Source organism: Oryza glaberrima, chromosome 4 (genome assembly GCF_000147395.1).
Source record: "Oryza glaberrima chromosome 4, OglaRS2, whole genome shotgun sequence".
Classification (NCBI taxonomy): domain Eukaryota; kingdom Viridiplantae; phylum Streptophyta; class Magnoliopsida; order Poales; family Poaceae; genus Oryza; species Oryza glaberrima.
In genome coordinates, this window is record NC_068329.1 from 16,424,596 (window position 1) to 16,444,450 (window position 19,855).

Sequence of the window (19,855 nt, forward strand, 5' to 3'; positions counted from 1 at the left end):
GAATCTTCTAAAATTCATAACTAATTCATCCGTGCTCCGTTTAAGCCCATTCAAGTCTCAGTAAATCAAGGAAAATGTGTAGAATTCATTAAAAATGGTTTTGTTCTCTGTTTCAGTAGTCTTATAGCCTGTTTGCAATGTTTGCCTTGTATGTCGCTAGATTCCGGTTCTTCCGACGCTCCGGTGTACTTCGAGATAGTCGCCGAGGTTCCTCCAACTGCAGAGCAAGGCAAGTCATGCTTGTCACTTGAACATGTTGATCCTATATTGCAAATGCTCTATTGTTTTTTCTTCAAATATTGCATTGTTTTATAATGTTACTATGGGGTGTTTACCTATTGTTACAGCCATGCCATTTTTGATACCATGCTCCTTTGTTAGCTTGGGTAATAACATGAATAGATTTTGGACTAGGAATTGCTTAGCCATGCTTAGTTCCACTAGCACACAATGGGGAAAGCTCACTAAAATATAGACTTTAGGTTCAATTGGTAAGGTTGGTTTAGTACCACCATTTTGGTGTTGGTTAATTAAAATGAATCACATGGTGGGCTGTGGGTGCATGGTTTTGCTAGTCGCACCCATGGCAGTTAAGGACCGGTTCACGGGATGCCCTGGAAGAACTTATCGTACTTACCACAAGCCAGCGTGGGCAACGGCTGGGCTTGTAGTGTAGCTTTCCTCTAGCTGACGCATCCAGGCAAGGGTGGGCGTGATGGAGCGGGGCGGGCCCTGCGACGGCCTCTGTCGCTTCCGGATTCACCTAGGCACGAGAGGGGACTGCCTGCTGCCTTGCGAGGAGTGGGGGTGAAACCTGAGGTGTGGTGTGCTTGGTTAGAGGGGGTTATGCGAAGGGTCCTGTCACGGCCTCTTTCCGGTATGTCGTGGTGGCATGTCGGCACACGGAAACGTGTCGTGGGGCTGTGTCTTGTGGGTACAGTTGTACACCTCTGATCAGAGTAAAACTATTCGAATAGCCGTGCCCGTGGTTATGGGCGGTCAACCAGATTCACCGTGATTAGTCTCACCCCTAGTTTAGCTTAATGAACTGGTGTAGTTCAGGTGGTTGGTTGGGCCTGTTGCAACGTGGTGTAGCGTTGGACAGTGACTGGTTAATATTGCTTAATTACTACAACTGTTTTTACTATTTTCAACTACTGGTTTTAAATGCTCGCTTTATGCAAATGAACCACTCTAGCTCTCCTTTGATAATTCCCTGCATCATACCCCTATTCCGGTATGACTTGCTGAGTACAGTGGGTAGTACTCAGTCTTGCTCTATTTTTTCCCAACCCCAGAGTACGAGTATGTGTCAGATGGAGGTTTCTCCGAGGAGTAGGCTTCGTCCGTGCCGTCGAGGATGCCTGTGGAGTGGTGTTCCCGCTGCAGTTCTAGTCAAGGCTTAGTTCCTGTTGTCTTTCGTTTTTCCGCTGCATTTATGTAAGACTTTTATGATGTTTGTAAGACGTGGATCTGAATGTCACCATTGTCGTTTGTGTACCCCGGCCGGTCCTGGACGGGGATTTTAATGCACATTCTGCTTGGAATTCTATTCGGGAATTTCTGGGCGTGACACAGATGACTCATCAGTGACGGGCTATATACTTAATCTCTATCGAGCATTAACTAAAGCCCGTCACCGATGACTATTTTTTTATTTTTCATATGAAATGTTTATATTTGTAAGTTGACTATAGCAAAATAATTTTATGGGTAGTAAATGATTTCAAATGGAAAAAATGTCAACAACAAAGTTGTATAACTTATCAATACTTACAACTTTTAGTTTGGTCATTTTTCAATATAACATTTTTTTGAACAGTTTGAATTTGAATTTAAAAATATGACAACTTCAAACAACATTTTCAAATACTAAATGATTTTAATTGAAAAAGTCATCAATAACAAAGTTGAATAATTCATCAAGATCTAAAACTTTTATTTTTGTTATTTCTTCATCTGATGAAATGTTAGTAATATTATTCACAAATTTTACATATATGTGTTATAGTTTATAAAACCAGATAAGAGATATGTCAATTTTGTGAACAATGTTACTATCACTTTGTCGTATGAAGAAATGACCAAAATAAAAGTTTTAGATCTTGATGAGTTATTCAACTTTGTTGTTGATGACTTTTTCAGTTGATATCATTTAGTATTTGAAAATATTGTTTGAAGTTGTCATATTTTCAAATTCAAATTCAAACGGTTCAAAAAATGTTATATAGAAAAATGACCAAAATAAAAGTTATAGATTTTGATGAGTTATATAACTTTGTTGTTGATGACTTTTTCAGTTGAAGTTGTTCACTGATCTAAAATTCTATTTGAACTTTTCAAACTTTGAATTTCAAATTTCAAATTGTTTAAATAGAGTCAGATGGAGAAATGACCAAAATAAAAATTTTGCACCTCGATGAGTTCTACAACTTTGGTTTTGGTGACTTTTCCATTTGAAATCATTTAATAACCCCAATTTGATATCCTAGCCTAAGGCATAATAGGATTAATAGAATACTCATATCAACATGTTACAATTACTTTTCCGAAAGCCAATCTCTAAAGAACTTTGATGTTAAGTGTGCTTGGTCCCGAGCAATTTCGGGATGGGTGACCGACCGGGAAGTTTGAACTTCCCGCGTGGGTGCACACGAGTGAGGGCTAGCCAAAAAATAAAATTTATTTATTTTTGGAATATACTCATCTGTGACGGGCATTAACTCCAGCATAAGTTAATGCCCGTCGAGTTAATGCCCGTCACAGAACAGATGACTCATCTGTGACGGGCTATAGTTAATGCCCGTCACAGATAAGGGTCATCTGTGACGGGCGCTAGTTGTGGCCCGATTGAGATAAGTCATCTGTGACGGGCTATAGTTTGACTGGTCGTCTGGGTCAAAGCTATCGGTGACGGGCTTTACTTAGGGCCCGATTGAGATAGAATCATCCGTGACGGCCGTTTGCCCGATTGAGATAGCTCTTCACATCAGTGACTTCTAACCTGTGACGGACGCCATCCCCGATTGAGATGGGGCTTACCGCCCGATTAAGATGAGGGTATTCGTTCTAGTGTGGGTATCAACAACCATCGATATCGACTAACCACGTGGTTGACTGTTGTTCCTTCGCATACACTATAAATGTCATGCAATTATAAAAGGTATGCCTTTTTATTTTAAAAAGAGATTAGGACCGAGCCCGACTCTAATTATATCCTACAAACTATTACAACTCTAAATTCTGGTTTATAAACGAGTTAACACACATATTTGACACAAATTCTAAAAAATCTATGATATAGTTCTATGAGGGAATTGTTGGAAATTGTTTGTGTAAAACATAAACCGTTAGCAATATGTATAAAGTGTGGGAGATGTGCCTACACCAAGTGTCTAGCAGTTATAAAATTTAAAATGGTTAGATCGAGATGATGAAAAATTATACATAGCAGTTCTGATCGAGAACCGTTAGAAATTAGAGACTGTTTATAGAGAAGGGAATGGTCAAATACTTATTGGCATTTAATAAATTAACTTACCTCACAAATGCAAACTAAGCAAAAAAAAAAAAAAAACGGTGACATACAAGATAATTCAATGGATAATTCTGCTAATCAAGTAAAGCAAAATTAGCCAAGAATCAAGATCTCAGAGATAACAAGCATGCACGGACGTAGTAGTGGTGTTGGCGACCCTTGCAGCATCCCAAGCCACAGGTGACCACTCACTAACCTTCTGCTACAGTGACAGTATACTATGATCAGGATGATGTGGCAGCGCCTTTGTATGAATAAAACCGGTTATCTTATCCACTCTCTTATCCCTTAACGGATAAAGTGATCAAAGATTCAAGAGTATCTAGCTAAGCTATAGCTCGAGAAGATGAGAAGAGACATATTCCTCTTCTTCAGACAAAATTGCAAGAGGGCATAGTGGGATCATATTTAATATGGGTTTATGGTTTCAATTATGAGTTTACAAAGAGAGACGACTTTTTTTTTAAGGGAACAAAGTGAGACGACTTTAATTATGTAAAAATATAGAAATCAATATTATAGCTTCATGATAGACATCTCTCATCTGGAAACATCAAGCGTACGTAGGTTGGTTTTTTTCCTAGCACTACTACGACAACGATTTGATTTTTCTGTATAAGCACCGTTATAATTTACAAGTGCACGGTAACCGATCGCGCTTGTAAAAATTGACCTGCATTTTCACATACCTCTTAAGAAGCCCGCATGTAAAAAAAATCATTTTTCGCAGGTAAGCCTCTTAACAGACCCACATACAAAAATATCTCTTAAGTGGCTCGCATGCGAAAATACCCTCCTCTCTTCCCATTCTTTTTTTTCTTCCCTCCTCTCTCTCCCACTCCTCACAACCATCTCCTCCTCTCCCCCACACCACTCCTCTCCCCTCTCCTCCCTCCCGACGGCGGGCTCCGGAGGCGGCGGTGGTGGGGGAGAGCGATGGCGGTGACTAGCTCAGGCGAGGGCGACCACGCTGGCTAGCTCGAGCGAGAGCGACGGCGGCAGCTAGCTTAGGCGAGAGCGATGGCGGCGGCAACGAGCGAGGGCGAGGGAAAGGGCAGACGATCCAGCACCCCCTCCCCCTCCCGTGTCGATCCCGCCGCCCCCACGCGCGCGGATCCACCGGCTGCGACAGGAGGGGCGGATCCGACACTCCCTCCCCCTCCTGCGCGGATCCCACCACCTCTCACGTGCGTAGATCCACTGGCGGCGGCGGACGGCTAGGATTAGGATTCTAAGCTAGAGTAGTGATTTTCGGAATTTGTTTTTGGTGAGTTCTCATTTTTGCGTGGGGACTACTTAAACGTCCGCATGCGAAAATCCGATTTTTCGCGTGCGGTTGCTCTACCCATACGCAAAAATCCAATTTTCACGGATACCTGGGTGCATGTGGATCACCCACCCGTATGTGAAAATCGCATGTGGGTCACCCACCCGTATGTGAAAATTGAATCGCACGGAAAAATAATTAGAAGGAAGTGCCGTGCCATTTAGTAATGAATTACACATGAAAACACCTCGAGTCCACTCCGCATGCACCATCAAATTGAGGCCTAAACCAATACTTGTATACCTTATGGAGTTAACTATCTAAACTCTTTTCCCTGCAAAAATAAAAACTATCTAAACTCTTTGAAATTTATTAAGATCAGCGAGCGCGAGATTTTCTTTAACAAAGTAACTGTGGAAAAGACGAGCAAGTAAAATACAAAAATAAGCATTGATCTCTAACCTATGCAACATAGGTGTTTCACTGTGGTGCGAGCGCTGAGAGAAGGCAAAATTTGCTACAGAACACGCAAAAAATGTGTAATTAGCTAGGAGACACCGAAAAACGTGACACTGCCCATGGACACTACAAAAGTTGTGTAATTAGCTGTAGGACACCAGAGACAATATTTTATAATTTCCAACACAAAAGAGGGGAGATAATTTTTCAAATGACCAGATTGCCCCCGACATTGCACAATCTAGACTCGACCGGGTCCGGTCGAACCAGTCCCAGTCAGAGTCCGCTAATGGGGTTGGGCCTACATGTGAGCGAGGTGGTGGATGGGAGGCAGGGTAGCGGCGATGTTTGCGGTGTCGCCAGCGGTGATGAGGTTGCGTGGCCACGACGTGTCGACGGCTCCAAGCTTCTCCTCGCCCTCTAGCTCACCCAGCAACGTCGCACGACATCACTCTTCACCCCATTGCCAAGAAACTGATGCGGGGTGTTCCTTCTCATCCTCCTCGCCCTCATCTTCTCTGCCGGCCATGGTGAAGACGAAGGCCGTCATCGCCATCGAGTCGCGGTCGTCTCTATCTTTTGCCCGTTCCATCATCTCCTTTTAGTACCATCTCCATTCCATCTAATCCCACCCCATTTCGTGCAGTGACGGCGTCGGAACGCGACCTCGCCACCAGAGCTCGGGAGCATGCTTCGAGCATCGCCGCCATAGCAACCTCGGCGTTCCGACCACCGTGGAGCATTACCGGCCAAGCTGCCTCGCCATCATTATCACCTCGAGCACCTCTTCAAAACGCCCCAAGAACCGCCAAGATCGATGAAGCGAGGAGGGAGATCAACCTTTTCTTCTCCGGCGCCGGTCTACCGCCATCGTCGTCAAATCCGTCCACGCCAGTGAGCCATTGCCCGATTCCCTATACACGTGCTGTCCCTATGACCTCACCACGCTCATGCATGCCACAAGCTAGCGGCTCATTGACCCTTTCGCGCCATCATCGTCGTCATGAAGCTCTGCATCGCCGCATGGAGACTTTCTCCATCACCATCGATGTCTAGACCTTGCCGAACCCTGTGTGCGATTCGGTGAGTACTCTAGAGCCTCTAGAAACCACATGCATGCATTCCCTTAGGCTAAATCGAGCTCTAACACGACATGCACCACTATCCCGAACTTGGCCGGTGCCCGTACCGCTGACACCACTGATTCCGTTCACCATTGCTTGCAAGAAGACCACGGTAGCTTCGCCTTGGACCCCTCTACAAATTCTCTTTTGACTGCAACCTCATCCAAGCCGCCGTTCACTGCAGGCGACGCCGCAAACCTCGCCGTTGCCATGCCTAGCTGCCTTCCATCCACCACCTCGCTGACATGTGGGCCCAACCCAATTAGCGGACTCCAACTACGGGTTTAGATGGTGCGATACTGGGGGCAATCAGGTCATTTAGAAAATTCTCTCCACTCTTTTGTCTCGGAAATTATAAAATATTGCCTCCGGTGTCCTATGGCCAATTATACAACTTTTGTAGTGTCTATGGGCAGTGTCACATTTTTGCAGTGTCTCCTAGCCAATTACATGTTTTTTGCGTGTCCTGTAGCAAATTTTGCCTTGAGAGAAAGGGGAGCCAACTCATGATCGAATAACTCTCAAAATATCTTAGTGTAGATATGTGGCCCTTATCTCGATTGATGTACATATATGAGAAATTACTTGTGTGCTCTATTTCTTCTGTGTTATTGAGTTTTGCCTATCCCCTACATGCATGTTTCTGAGTTCTTATTTTTTATTCCTTTTATATCCATTATGTTAGTTAACTATGAGTTGCCTTCTATTTAGAAAAAAAGCTAGCTTAAAATCAGTTGTTAAGGAAAAACGATTTTAGATAGATGAATTTTTAACCGCAATTTTGGAAAACCAAAAAATAATTTTCAAATGAATTTTAATTAATTTTGATTAAACTTAAACGGTAATTATATCCCCTCTCTCCAAGTAATCTCCTCACACTTGGCTGAAGTTGGTTAAATATATATATATATATATATATATATATATATATATATATATATATATATATATATATATATAAGTGTTTCTAAGGAGAGGAAAATATAAAAAAAAGTGATATCTATAATTCCCCTAAAATTTTATTATCCTTTATTACAATTTATTTGAAAAATTAAAATTTTCAAACAATTTGTCCTGGTAGATTTTTTTACATGGAATTTTCACATTAATAATCATTTTTTAATAAGCTAGCCCTTTTGCAAAAGAGAGGTGCTACAAAAACATTTTAAAAGGTAAAATTTGTTATAGGACACTTAAAAATTTATGGTCTTTTCTAGACACCGAAAAAACGTGACACTGCTTGACGACACCATAAAAAACTAATAATTTGCCGAAAGATACCATATCCATTATTTTATCACTTTTGGGTCAAATTGAGAGAAAAACAATTAGGAAAGATAAGTTTGCCCCTCGGTTTAGCAGCATGTAACCCGGTTGTATCTGGTTCAAAGTATACTTTAATTAATTTTAGAGTTTCGGAGAGGGTGTCATGGGAGGGAATGAGGCTCGTGTCTAATTTGAACCAGACACAGTTGGCTTTTGTACATGTTGTTGGTCTAAGGGGCAAACTTGTCTTTTCTACACAGTTTCTTTATCCATTTGACCTGAAAATAATAAAATAATGGTTTAGGTGTACTCAAATAAATTACCAGCTTTTTATGATATCTTGATGCAATGTCCACGAGAAAAGATCAAACCCTTTGAGTGTACTTAGCAAACTTTGCCTTCTAATTAAAGAAACTAACTAATGGTCCAGGAATGTGTATAAACTCATGAGCATGTAAATGACAAAACAAAATTCAGTGGCAGATAAGTGATATAGGGCCAACCCTTAGGGACTAGACATATCTAAACATTAATAATCTCTTTATGTATATGTGCGTATCATCGTGTAATAATTGGTCATATTATATATGGACGTTACAATGAGTTTCAGTCTTGATCACTAATCCTATCTTACTATAAAGTTATCCCCCACTATCTTCTTAAGTTTAACATGCAAAGATGACACATCATCATCCACTAACAAAATGACGTATCATCATCCACTAATTAACAAGATGCCACATCATCATCTACTAACAATCATCACATTTAAACATCATGCAAGCACGCTATATTTTTATAGTTTTTATAATTTAAGAGCTTTTCAAATACAAACATGTTAAATTAAATTATCATCCAACATAATTCACATAATGTTTCAATGTATATCTTTACTTATATAGTTCATTCTCACTTAGTTAGTGCTGAAATGATTAATCTATGGTCCAAATTATCTTTCTCTTTTTTTCCTCTAATTAAGTCATATCACATCAATTGTTTTACCCTTTAGATGATTAATCTACGGTCCAAACTATCTCCCTACTTTTCTTCTTCCATAAACTCATACCACCTTACTTTTTACATTTGAATCACCATTCTACATACTATTTAAACTTAAATTATCATAAACCACATTAATTTACTTAATCTGATGTTATCTAGATATCTTACACGTTATTTTTTTTTTATTGTTATCATACTAAATTCCCGCAGCAATGCACGGGGTTTCACCTAGTTATATTAACTAACTACTATAAAAGTTACTCAATTATTTGGACAATTTAAATTCGAAGCCCTTCTTAATTTTTATCATTTGCAAATTGTTCTGAACAAGATTATCCATTTCAAACTAACCTTCGCACGTGTCAAATTTTAACTAATATCTTTGCATGTATCAAATATTGTAGCACTTGATGCTGTCATGTGATTTGGCCACTTGGGCTAATCCTATTTGCCAGTTGTGCTTTTGATATGAAGCTCTTTATCTATCCTGATCTATCACTTAGTTGGTCTATAGCTTTTGTGCTTTTGATACCAAAACAATTAATTTATTCTAACACATCATTAAATCAGATAGCCACTTGATCAGAGAAGGCAGGCAGGTATAAGTCAGCAAGTACTACAGCAATTCAATTATCTTCTTTTTTTTTTTGCTAGCATGTCACAAGAGAAGATCATGACTTTATTTGAACAGAAAAGAAGGGTACTAATAATGTTTAATTGGAAGATTTAGTAACATTTTTTTAATCTCTTATTCGTTGCTTTCTCGGCACTACTACTCCTAGATAACTGGCCTTAATAATTGCGTAAAATAAAGGGCTCTTTCTCCTCCGCCTCCGCAAGAACGGTGACGTATTCGTGACCGTGATTAATTAATTGGGCACTGCAGAGACGACATTGCTAAATAATTTATTTTTTCCCAATTACAGCGAAAAAGCACGCGCAAGTGTGTCCCCATTGGTTTTTAACTGACTATTAAGCCACTTGTCTAAACTAACATTTGGTGCTAGAAACCGGTTCAAAGCAGTGAAAATATAGCATATTGGGCGATCAGTGAACCAAAGTAAAACTTTGACAAAAGGAACTAGCGCAACTTGCAATTCTTCAATTAAAGACAAAATTTGTAATTCTTGAATTCTTAAATTAAAGGAACAAGCCAATTAAAGTTTGGTCTTTGCTCCTGAACATCTGAAAAACGATACGTAACTTGAGATCATCTAGAAAATAATAATTTATTAAAGACACCATAACTAATATTTTATTATTTTCGAGTCAAATAGAGAGAAAAACCGTACGAATTTACCCCTTAGATCAACAACATGTAATCTAGTTGTGTTTAATTGGAACCAAACCTGAGCTCCATTCCCTCCCCCATCAAATTAGGTTACATATTGCTAGCTTGAGGAGTAAAGTCATCTTCTCTAATCGTTTCTCTCTACGTTTGTTCTGAAAGTGATAAAATAATGAGTGATGTCCTCAATCAAATTACCATTCTTTTATGTCCTCAAGCCGTCTCACTTTTTACATATGTCCTAAACCAAAGTTTTGTATAACTTAAAACATTAATTACTATGGAGCTAGGCACAAAGTGAGCACCTGCTTGGAAACTGGCACAAATGGCCAAAACTACATACAAACCAGAACCTTTCTTACACTGACTTTAGTTGAAAACTCTGTTTAACTTTTGAATAGGCAAGCAGTAATTAATTATTGTTGTTAAACTGGCCAGTTCACGATTCAATTAGCAGTAATTAATCGAGCTTATATCAACTAAAAAGCGCAGGGGTCCTTGTCAGTTAAGCTCAGCTACTGTCGGGCCGGGGCGTGCCTGCTGATTAAGCATCGCCAAAACATCATCTCTAAACCCTAAAATACAGCTTTGTCGGTCGACGCCACGTCAGCAAACAGCGAATAATTAAGCCAGCTCGGTTTGATTAATTTAACTACCGTCTGTCTCGCTAATCTGGAAAACCCTTGGCTAAACAAGATTAAGGGTCTGTTTGGCATAGCTCCAGCCCCAGCTCCACCCCTTCTGGAGCTGGAGCTCAGCCAAACAGTTTCAGCTCCACCAAAATTAGGAGTGGAGTTGGGTGGAGCTCTCTCACAAAATATACTAGAGTTGTGGAGCTGGGTTTAGGCAGCTCCATAACTCCACTCTAGACTCAGAGCCTGTTTGGTAGAGCTCCAACTCCTAAATTCTGCTCCAGGAGTTGGGTCTGGAATAGAGTTGTGGAGCAGACTAAATCCAGCTTCACCTCTCTAGTTTATTTTGTGAGAGTGCTCCACCCATCTTCGCTCCTATTTCTGGTGGAGCTGAAACTGTTTGGCTGGGCTCCAGCTCCAGAAGAGGTGGAGTTGGAGCTGATGCTGTGTCAAACAGGCCCTCACTTCTGGAGCTTAATTTAGGAGTTGAAACTGTACCAAATAGACTATAAGGGAGAGCTGTCCCGAAGTGAAATCATTGCACTGGAAAATTATTAAATCAACTAATTGGACAGTAATTATAGCATTGGTTAATTAGTACACGTGGTAACCAGTCGTAGGTGAGATCGATCGATCCAACAAGAGAAATCTCTCGATCTCTGACATCGATCGGTGAAGAAGAAGAGAATATTTTTCACTTTGTGATCTCATCAAAATTAACGTAGAAAATCGGAAACCGCCCACGTGTCTGTGCAATAATAATACACTAATGTCTGTCAGGTAGCTGCTGCTAATTAGTACTAAGTGCTGGGTTGGGAGTTGCTGGAATGTGATTTTCTTGGAGCTGTTTAAGTTTGATGGATCTATCTATCTGCCTAGCTAGATAAGGAAATGGCTGGATCCTCCAACAACACAACAAAAGTAGGCAAGACAAACAAAAATATCAATTAGGTCATGTTTGCAAGGCAGAAGTTTAATTATGTATAATTTAATGGAAGGTAATTAATTCCCATAGGACCTGACAAGAAATTTTACAGCATACTCTCTCCGTCAAAAAGAACTCAAGGTACTATTTGACAGCTTCTAGTACAAGAAATTATGAGGGGTCATATCCTCTCCTATATTGAGTTTTTTAGATGGAGGGAGTAAGTACCATATTTTTACGGAATTGCTATTTGTCAGGTGCTTGATTCTTTCATACTAACTCTTAGTCGATATTTTTTCTTAAAAGAATACACGGTACAAAAGTAGGCGCTTATAACGTGCACACTAGTCCCTATAGATACATATATAAGCATACCCTATCCCTGTAAGCACTTCCGGAATATTAGGTCGGTATATCTTGAGATTGATGAAGTCACTACGAACATCTCGCTATTGACGGGTATATCATCTACCACTAAAAGAATAATTTACCAAATACGGGCACCCGTGTCAAGTTTAGAACTTGAATCCAGATGTGTTGGTTCCTACACAAGGAACCTAACCAATTTAAGTACGCTCACTTCGCTCTTAGTCGATACTTAAAGCCCTTGTATTGTCCATCCTTTCTTATTATTATTATTTATCCAACGTTAAAAGAAAAGGTAATAGAGAGTTTTGTTAATTTCAGTCACCTGATGTATAGTCCGTACCTATTTTTCATTTTCAATTTTGATGTTTTCGTGGTATGAGAAAGTAGTACTCCCTCTGTTTCATATTATAAGTCATTTAACTTTTTTTAAGTCAAACTTTTTAAAGTTTGATTAAGTTTGGCGAAAAATATACTAGTGTTTTCAATAGAAAACAAACATATTATGAAAATATATTCAATGTTAAATTTAATAAAATTAATTAGCAAGGGTAAAAATGACTATTTACCCCTAATTTAACACCGTTAACTCACCTTAACGGAATAGGGTTAGATAGCAGATTCGTTTGTAAAAAGGAGGGTCAAATAAGCAAACTAGAAAAAGTAGGTCAAATTGATAGTTAGACTTTAAAACAGGGTTAAATAAGCAATTGCCCCATATGAAATCTATTAATTGTACCTTCCAGGTTCAAGACTCATAAATAACACAGCATGATATAATGATGATGAGAACAACGAATTAATACCTCTGGACCTGCAGATGATTCAGTTGCATCATGTTTTCCCTTAGGAGAAAAATAAAGGAAAGGGGATCTTGTGCCAAAATGTGACATGCCATAAAGCAGCTTAAAGTATCCAGGTCGAATGTTAGTTGTTTCTTTCTCTCTCGCATTTACACGTGTGTAATCGTTAATTCTCGAAGCTAAGCATCCATGGATGATTCTCTGTCAGGTTACTGTAGAACTTTCCACACGTGAAGTTCTCGTCCACTTAAACCACTAGTCCGTGTCGACAATCACATCGACTCCTCACTATGGCACTAACTAGAAAACCACATTAATTAGAGTAGAAATTAATTAATTGTTTTTTCATAGTGCAAGCCTTTTTTTTTTACATATTTAAAGATGTAGAAAACTACATGTTCTTTTAGAGGAAAAAAAGCTGATACACTCAGGTAACTAAATAGAGATTACATGCCAATTTTAAGTTAGTTCAGATGTGAATGGTCCATAATTTAATATGATCACTTTTGCAAATCGGTGTTCAGTTAGTTTAATGACCCAGTTGCAGAAAGAGGACATAATATCCCTTGCCCTCCGGTGCAAGCTAGCTACGACACAAGAAGCTTATCAAGTTTCATTTCACATCTAAAAAAAATGTTCCAATTCAGGTCAGGAAAATTGTTAATAATGGCTACTTGTACGACTTGGATTTGACTCATTATAGCGTAGACAATAAATCCCACTGTTTATCTCCAAACTAACCTGTTATTTTGAGCTTAATAATGGAGCAGCAGCCTAATCCTTCATCAGCCGGACAGCTGACTGTAGAAAAAAAAATATATATGAAAAGGTAGCTAGTCTATCACCAGGATTATCTAATTAATCGTATCACCAAGATAATTAACATATCTTGCTTAATCGTGCAAGTTAATTAATTTGGTCCCTGCAAGATAGACTCCTCTGTCAAATCGATCGATTTTGTATGATTTCTGATTGCCTTTTGGACGTTGGTGGGTGTGTTGATGGTATATATGTTTGCTTTTTCACTTGATGAAAGGATCGGAGATAGCTTGGCTTTATTTATTTGGCACTATCTCGTTGGTGTGAAAATCGTGTTTCCCGCGTGCAAATATTCAAGTTTTTCTCCTTAAATTTGAAAGAAAATGATTGTGTTCTTGAGTGACTTGTTAAAACAAGGGATAGCTTCTAGCACAATTAAGATCCGATGCCTGATTTGTTGTACTTGATTCGCTCACATAAATGGACAACTTGGATAAGGGTACTGCTAAAATGGAAGAGACCTTTAATCTGAATAAGACTTTGCACTTCAGAATGTTTCCTTGTTCTTTATTCGATCTGGAGAATACGTTTGTGGCAGATAAAAAAGGGAATTAATGGCGCCAAAATAAATCTTATTAGGCCCCATTTAAAATAGAAATGAAGTCGTGTGTATAAAATTTCTGTGAAATTCTGTAAAATTCTTACATTTCGAATAGGGTTGTAAGGATGATGCACTACAATCTAAGAGATAAATTGCGGTCTAAGAAATGAAAATTTTGATAAATGGGACTGTTCAGGTTCCAAGTACAGTGCTGTCTTGAAACATATGAGATTGCTTTGGTTTCTTGCTCGGCAGCCGAACAAGGCCAATGCTCTGACCTCCCTCTTATTTGATCTTCCTATCTCCTAACTTACCATTTCCAAGAAAATGTTAAAAGTGAGCAAATCTTATTGCAAAAATAACAAGTTCTAGGCTACTAGCACTAAAAATAACAAGCCAGCATCACGTGTTGTCAAGCCACGGCTGAGCCGCCAAAGCAATGCCCCGTTGTCGCTACAAAGAAGTACACATATCAAAATACAATGGTCGTCGCCGTCAACATAGCCCCAGCCTAGCTAACTCATTGCTTCCACTGCACAAAGAGGAGAGGAAAAAGGAATATACCCAAGTTTTTTTGAAAAAAAAATTGAAAGGAAAATGATGGCCAAGTTGGCAGCTGACCTGATGGTGTTTCTGTCCATTCGTTGCTTCGCTGTGCTGCTCAACGTACGTCTGTGCCGGTCAAAAGGGGCCAGCCAAGCCCACCAAGTAAGCAAGCGAGCATGTGTGTGGAATGTGGCCGTCCAGCTAATCCTTGGACCAACAGGGAGAGTAGTGATAAAAAGGAGGCGCCAAATTACCTGGCTTTTCGGCTTTTCGAAAAGCTGATAAGAATAATTAAGCAACACTCAGCCCGCGGTACAACAACTTGGCAAGTGTGTTTGATTTAGCGCGAAAAAACTTTTACAGTGGCACGCCTCGGTTCAACGTGGCACTTAGGGGTGCAATTTTGTTTCTTTTTCTTTAAAAATGAAAGGATTTGGGATTATGAAACCTTAGCAACGGTGCAATACTTGTTAAGTTGTTGCACTGAATTGTGGTGTAATTCGAGGTTGTAGGCACAAATGTCACTCCATTTAACAATTGTTGCATGGAATCGTTTAGTTTGAAAGTTTTCATTTCATCGAACGTATTTGTTTAGTTATTGTGCACATAGCTTGTTTTTTAAAGGTTGAGGATTATTGCCTTTTTGTTGTCATATTTGACCAGTATAAACCTGCTAACGAAACTGAGGCATAGGAAAATGGCCGCTTAAAAAACCACGAGTATGTGTTACAAAAACAGTGAGTTGTGGTTCAAAAGGCAGCTAAAGCATGCGTGAAGCTAGTGTGGATAGCACCTCTCTTTTGGATCATCAACTAACACGCCTCACCAAAAAAGAAATTACACTGGAATGGACTCACTCAAAAAGTAGAAAAGAATTACAAAGATTAATCAATGTGCGTGTACATTGGTTTTTTCAACTCCCATATGATACTTCTCTTTTCAGTGATAGCTTTAAGGACAACAATCCTATGGGAAATGGTTAAGATCTAAGGTGATATTCTATCTAACTGACGAGTGACTTCACAACTAGCTCATTCTCAATGTAACCATTTCAATTTTGAGTTGTAAAAACCACATAGTTATTGTAGGGCTCCAGCTCAAATCAAGAAAGCGGAAAAATGTTTTCACATTTTAAGAAGGTATCCCCATATTTTTCTAAAATGCAATTATAAAAGATGTTTTCTCATAAAACCTACACTCATTGTATTTTTAGAGCAGCAATGAATGACGGTTTTCCTCCTCTTGACAACGTCACTCCCTCTCTTCTCAGCTGAAATAGAAGAGGCGGCAGCGGCAACCTCCATAGTCCCTCTCAATTTAAAGGACTTATATTTTTAATTGGATGACATCAACTTCCACTCTCATGGTATGCTGCTAGCTTATACTGATGACTCGTTGTATACATGTGACATTTTCTTGCTCTCATCTCACATTGTTACATGTGTCTAGAACATTCTCGAATCATAACCTTGCGCGAACTATTAATGATTATTGTTGTAAAAAGAAAACTAGGTCGACATATTTTGATATTGATGAAGCTATTATGAACGCCTTACCATCAACAAGTATGTCACCTATCAATTAAAGAATAATTAATCGTAAATATAAGCACTTCTGTTAAATTTAGGATTCGAACCAAGTAAGCTAACAAGTTTTTTACTCATATCCCCCAACAATCCATCTCATCAACCTTTTGGAATATTAATCTTTTCTAACTATATAAATTTATTTTATTAAAGCTACAACCCTAGGTTTATCGATGAAAATACTCTCATAATTTTTGTTTATCATTACTATCATAACATAAGGCGCGAAAATTACCCTGTAATGTTCAAAGGCATGCCCCGGAAGAACTTGAAAAATCATAAAACGACATGTAAAAAAAAAATTTAAAAAAAGAACGGACACGGTGCGCGTTCCGCCACTTTCAATCCTGAAAGGTGACAAAGTGAGAAGCAACTCGTGAAAGCCGTCAAAAAAGAAGACGCACGAGGGAAAAACCAAGCAATTTTTTTAAAATTCTTTTTTTAAAAAAAAAACAAGAGGAATCCGAAATCTGGGTAACTATATATTTTTGCGGCAGCAGCGACAATTGAATAGCAGAAGAAGAGTCGTGGCTTCCTCTCGCACAGATAAAAAGGCGAGGAGGCATTTCCCCGGTTTCCTCTCTGTCCGGGTCCAGGCCAGCACGAACTACGCCCACAACGAACTTTTAGCTGTGTTTAGCTTAAGCCACCCACCACTCGCACTCGCGTACGTACTCGTCGCATGTGAGTTAGCTTTGGTCTCGCCGGCATGGCGCTCACGGCGGCGGCGGCGAGCGGCGGCGACGCGCACGACGACGAGTACGCGAAGCTGGTGCGGGGGATGAACCCGCCGAGGGTGGTGGTGGACAACGAGGCGTCCGACGAGGCGACGGTGATCCGGGTCGACAGCGTCAGCAGCCACGGCACGCTGCTCGCCGTCGTCCAGGTCATCGCCGACCTCGGCCTCGTCATCCGCAAGGCCTACTTCTCCTCCGACGGCAGCTGGTTCATGGACGGTCAGCTCCACCGCCGCCCGCTTCTTTGATTTGAGTTTCTTCTTCAGGATTGTTGTTGAATTCTAACACATGAAAGGAAAATTCCGCAGTGTTCAACGTCACCGACCGCGACGGCAACAAGGTGCTCGACGACCAAACCATCTCCTACATCCAAACGGTATAGTGCTGTTCTTGATCGAATTTTGGGGGATTGAATTGATTTGTTTTGTTGATTTGTGGTTTGGTTGATTGATTGATATGTTTTCAGACGCTGGAGGCGGATGACTGGTACTACCCGGAGGTGAGGAACACGGTGGGGATCGTGCCGGCGGAGGAGTACACGGTGATCGAGCTCACCGGCACCGACCGCCCGGGGCTCCTCTCCGAGGTCTGCGCGGTGCTCGCCGGGATGCGCTGCGCCGTGCGGAGCGCCGAGCTGTGGACGCACAACACCCGCGTCGCCGCCGTCGTGCACGTCACCGACGACGGCGGCTCCGGCGGCGCCATCGAGGACGAGGCCCGCATCGCCGACATCAGCGCCCGCCTCGGGAACCTCCTCCGCGGCCAGAGCGGCGTGCGCGCCGCCGCCGCCGCCGCTCCGGGCGGGCTCACCCACAAGGAGCGCCGCCTCCACCAGATGATGTTCGACGACCGCGACTACGACGGCGGCGGCGGCGCCGCCTCCTCCTCGCCGCGGGGGCGGTCCCCGACCCCGGCGACGGAGGTGTCCGTGACGCCGTGCGCGGAGCGCGGGTACACCGCGGTGGTGGTGCGGTGCCGGGACCGGCCCAAGCTGCTGTTCGACACGGTGTGCACCATCACCGACATGGGGTACGTCATCCACCACGGCGCGGTGAGCAGCGAGCCCCGCGGCGGCGCGTACCAGGAGTACTACATCCGGCACGTCGACGGCGACCCCGTCCGCTCCGAGGCGGAGCGGCAGCGCGTGGTGCAGTGCCTCGAGGCCGCCATCGAGCGCCGCACCGCCGACGGGCTGGCGCTGGAGGTCCGCACCGGCGACCGCGCCGGCCTCCTCTCCGACGTCACCCGCATCTTCCGCGAGAACGGCCTCACCATCCGCCGCGCCGAGATCTCGTCGGAGCGCGGCGAGGCCGTGGACACGTTCTACCTCTCCGACCCGCAGGGCCACCCCGTGGAGGCCAAGACGATCGACGCCATCCGCGCGCAGATCGGCGAGGCCACGCTGCGTGTCAAGCACAACCCCTTCGCCGACGGCGATGGCGCCGGCGGCGGCGGCGGCGGCGGCGCCACCGATGACGTCGCTGGTTCGACGGCGTTCCTCTTCGGGAATCTCTTCAAATTCTACCGGCCGTTCCAGAACTTCAGCCTCATCAAGCTCTACTCCTAATTAATTAATTTACTCCAACCTGGGTTAATTAATTAGCTGTAAATAATTACTTAGTTAGTTAGTTTTATGTTTTTTTCTTCTAGATTTTACTGTAAATATGATTTCAGATTTATGACGACGACGAAGATGATGTAGGCTGGGTGGTGTAAATAGGTTTACACATGGTACAAAACATAGGGGGAAAGTTAATTCAAAATTTAGGTCAGGGAAAAAAAATCATGTAGGATTAGTTTCATCAGTATACAGTCGCTGTAAATATTCCATCTTGTACATGTATTCATGGAAGGAATACAAAGAAAGAAACAAAAGCTTGTAAATATTTCATATGCATTTGCAGTTTTTTCTTAATTTGATGAAAAAAAGTACTCCAATTTGCAAGATTTTTAGCTGCTTTTTGTACTATATGCAAAAGAAGTACTGTAGTACAATAGTATTAAAGCACGCGAGCTGCAGGTCTGCGTAGATCGAGTCGTTGAGTGATACTAGTACGAACAAGTTGAGCTAAACAACAAGTAGCAAAGGTACAAAAGCGATGGATCATGGAAAGGTTAGGCCATGCCTGTGCAGCCTGATGCTGGAATCATGGAATAATTAGAAATCGAATTCCAGGGACATGCGTGTTTGGCTGAAATTGGAATTGCAGGCAGTGATATGGAAAACTCGATTTCAAGAAGGTTCGACATCATACGAGCGGAATTCGATCAGCATAAGCATGATGATCGGTCACTGATTTTGAAGTTTCTATTTCTTACAGCTATAATAAACAATGGTTAAACAGTTTCTTGCCAACCATCGATATAAGATATCTTTTGTATTTTATTTTAAGTTGGTGATCTTTGTAGGTTGTGTCGGCCTGCCTTTTTTATTTTTTGCTGCGGCTGCAGCTGTGGGTGGGTAGCTACTGCGTCCATCAGCAACAGCTGTTTGAAAACTTGCTGTCAAACACACTCGTAGTTTTCTTATTTTCAAGTCAAATTGTGATTTTGTAGTTCGCATTATATTTATCTACAACATTTGTATTAATTGGTTGTAACTTTTATTTGTATTAATTGGTTGTATTTTTTATGAAGCAAAGAGTAAAATGAATTCCATTATATAAAAACAAAGGGACATAATAACTAGGTTTATTATTTTTATATAAAAAATGTTGTGCGGTTGGAGGAGAGATCGTTGCAATGTTCATTTCAGATTATTGGATTATTTACTTTATGCTTGAAATAATATGTTTTTTTTAAAAAAAACAATTTCTTCTGCCATCTTGTTTAGACCGGTTATTTTAAACTATTTATTAAATTTATTTCTTATAATATTTAATTTGTCTGTATTAAGTGGATAGTCCGTAGCAAATCTGCTCCTGCTCAATAACAGATCAGTCTTCTTCTCTTGCAA

The 19,855-nt window shown here is 41.1% G+C and overlaps 1 protein-coding gene across 1 annotated transcript; it reads left to right on the plus strand.

Moving 5' to 3' along the window:
• Positions 1–16,687: 16,687 nt before the first annotated feature.
• Positions 16,688–18,616, plus strand: LOC127769678 (ACT domain-containing protein ACR6-like). The gene is made up of 3 exons (XM_052295292.1): positions 16,688–17,118; positions 17,208–17,275; positions 17,366–18,616. The coding sequence occupies exons 1-3, from the start codon at positions 16,872–16,874 to the stop codon at positions 18,464–18,466; spliced, it is 1,416 nt and encodes a 471-aa protein (XP_052151252.1). The 5' UTR covers positions 16,688–16,871; the 3' UTR covers positions 18,467–18,616.
• Positions 18,617–19,855: the final 1,239 nt, after the last annotated feature.

Excerpts from the sequence above, each read along its gene's own strand:
- LOC127769678 (XM_052295292.1), top strand. The coding sequence starts at position 16,872 with ATGGCGCTCACGGCGGCGGCGGCGAGCGGCGGCGACGCGCACGACGAC. Across the intron at positions 17,119-17,207 it reads CGGCAGCTGGTTCATGGACG|TGTTCAACGTCACCGACCGC; the intron begins GTCAGCTCCACC and ends AAAATTCCGCAG. Across the intron at positions 17,276-17,365 it reads CCATCTCCTACATCCAAACG|ACGCTGGAGGCGGATGACTG; the intron begins GTATAGTGCTGT and ends ATATGTTTTCAG.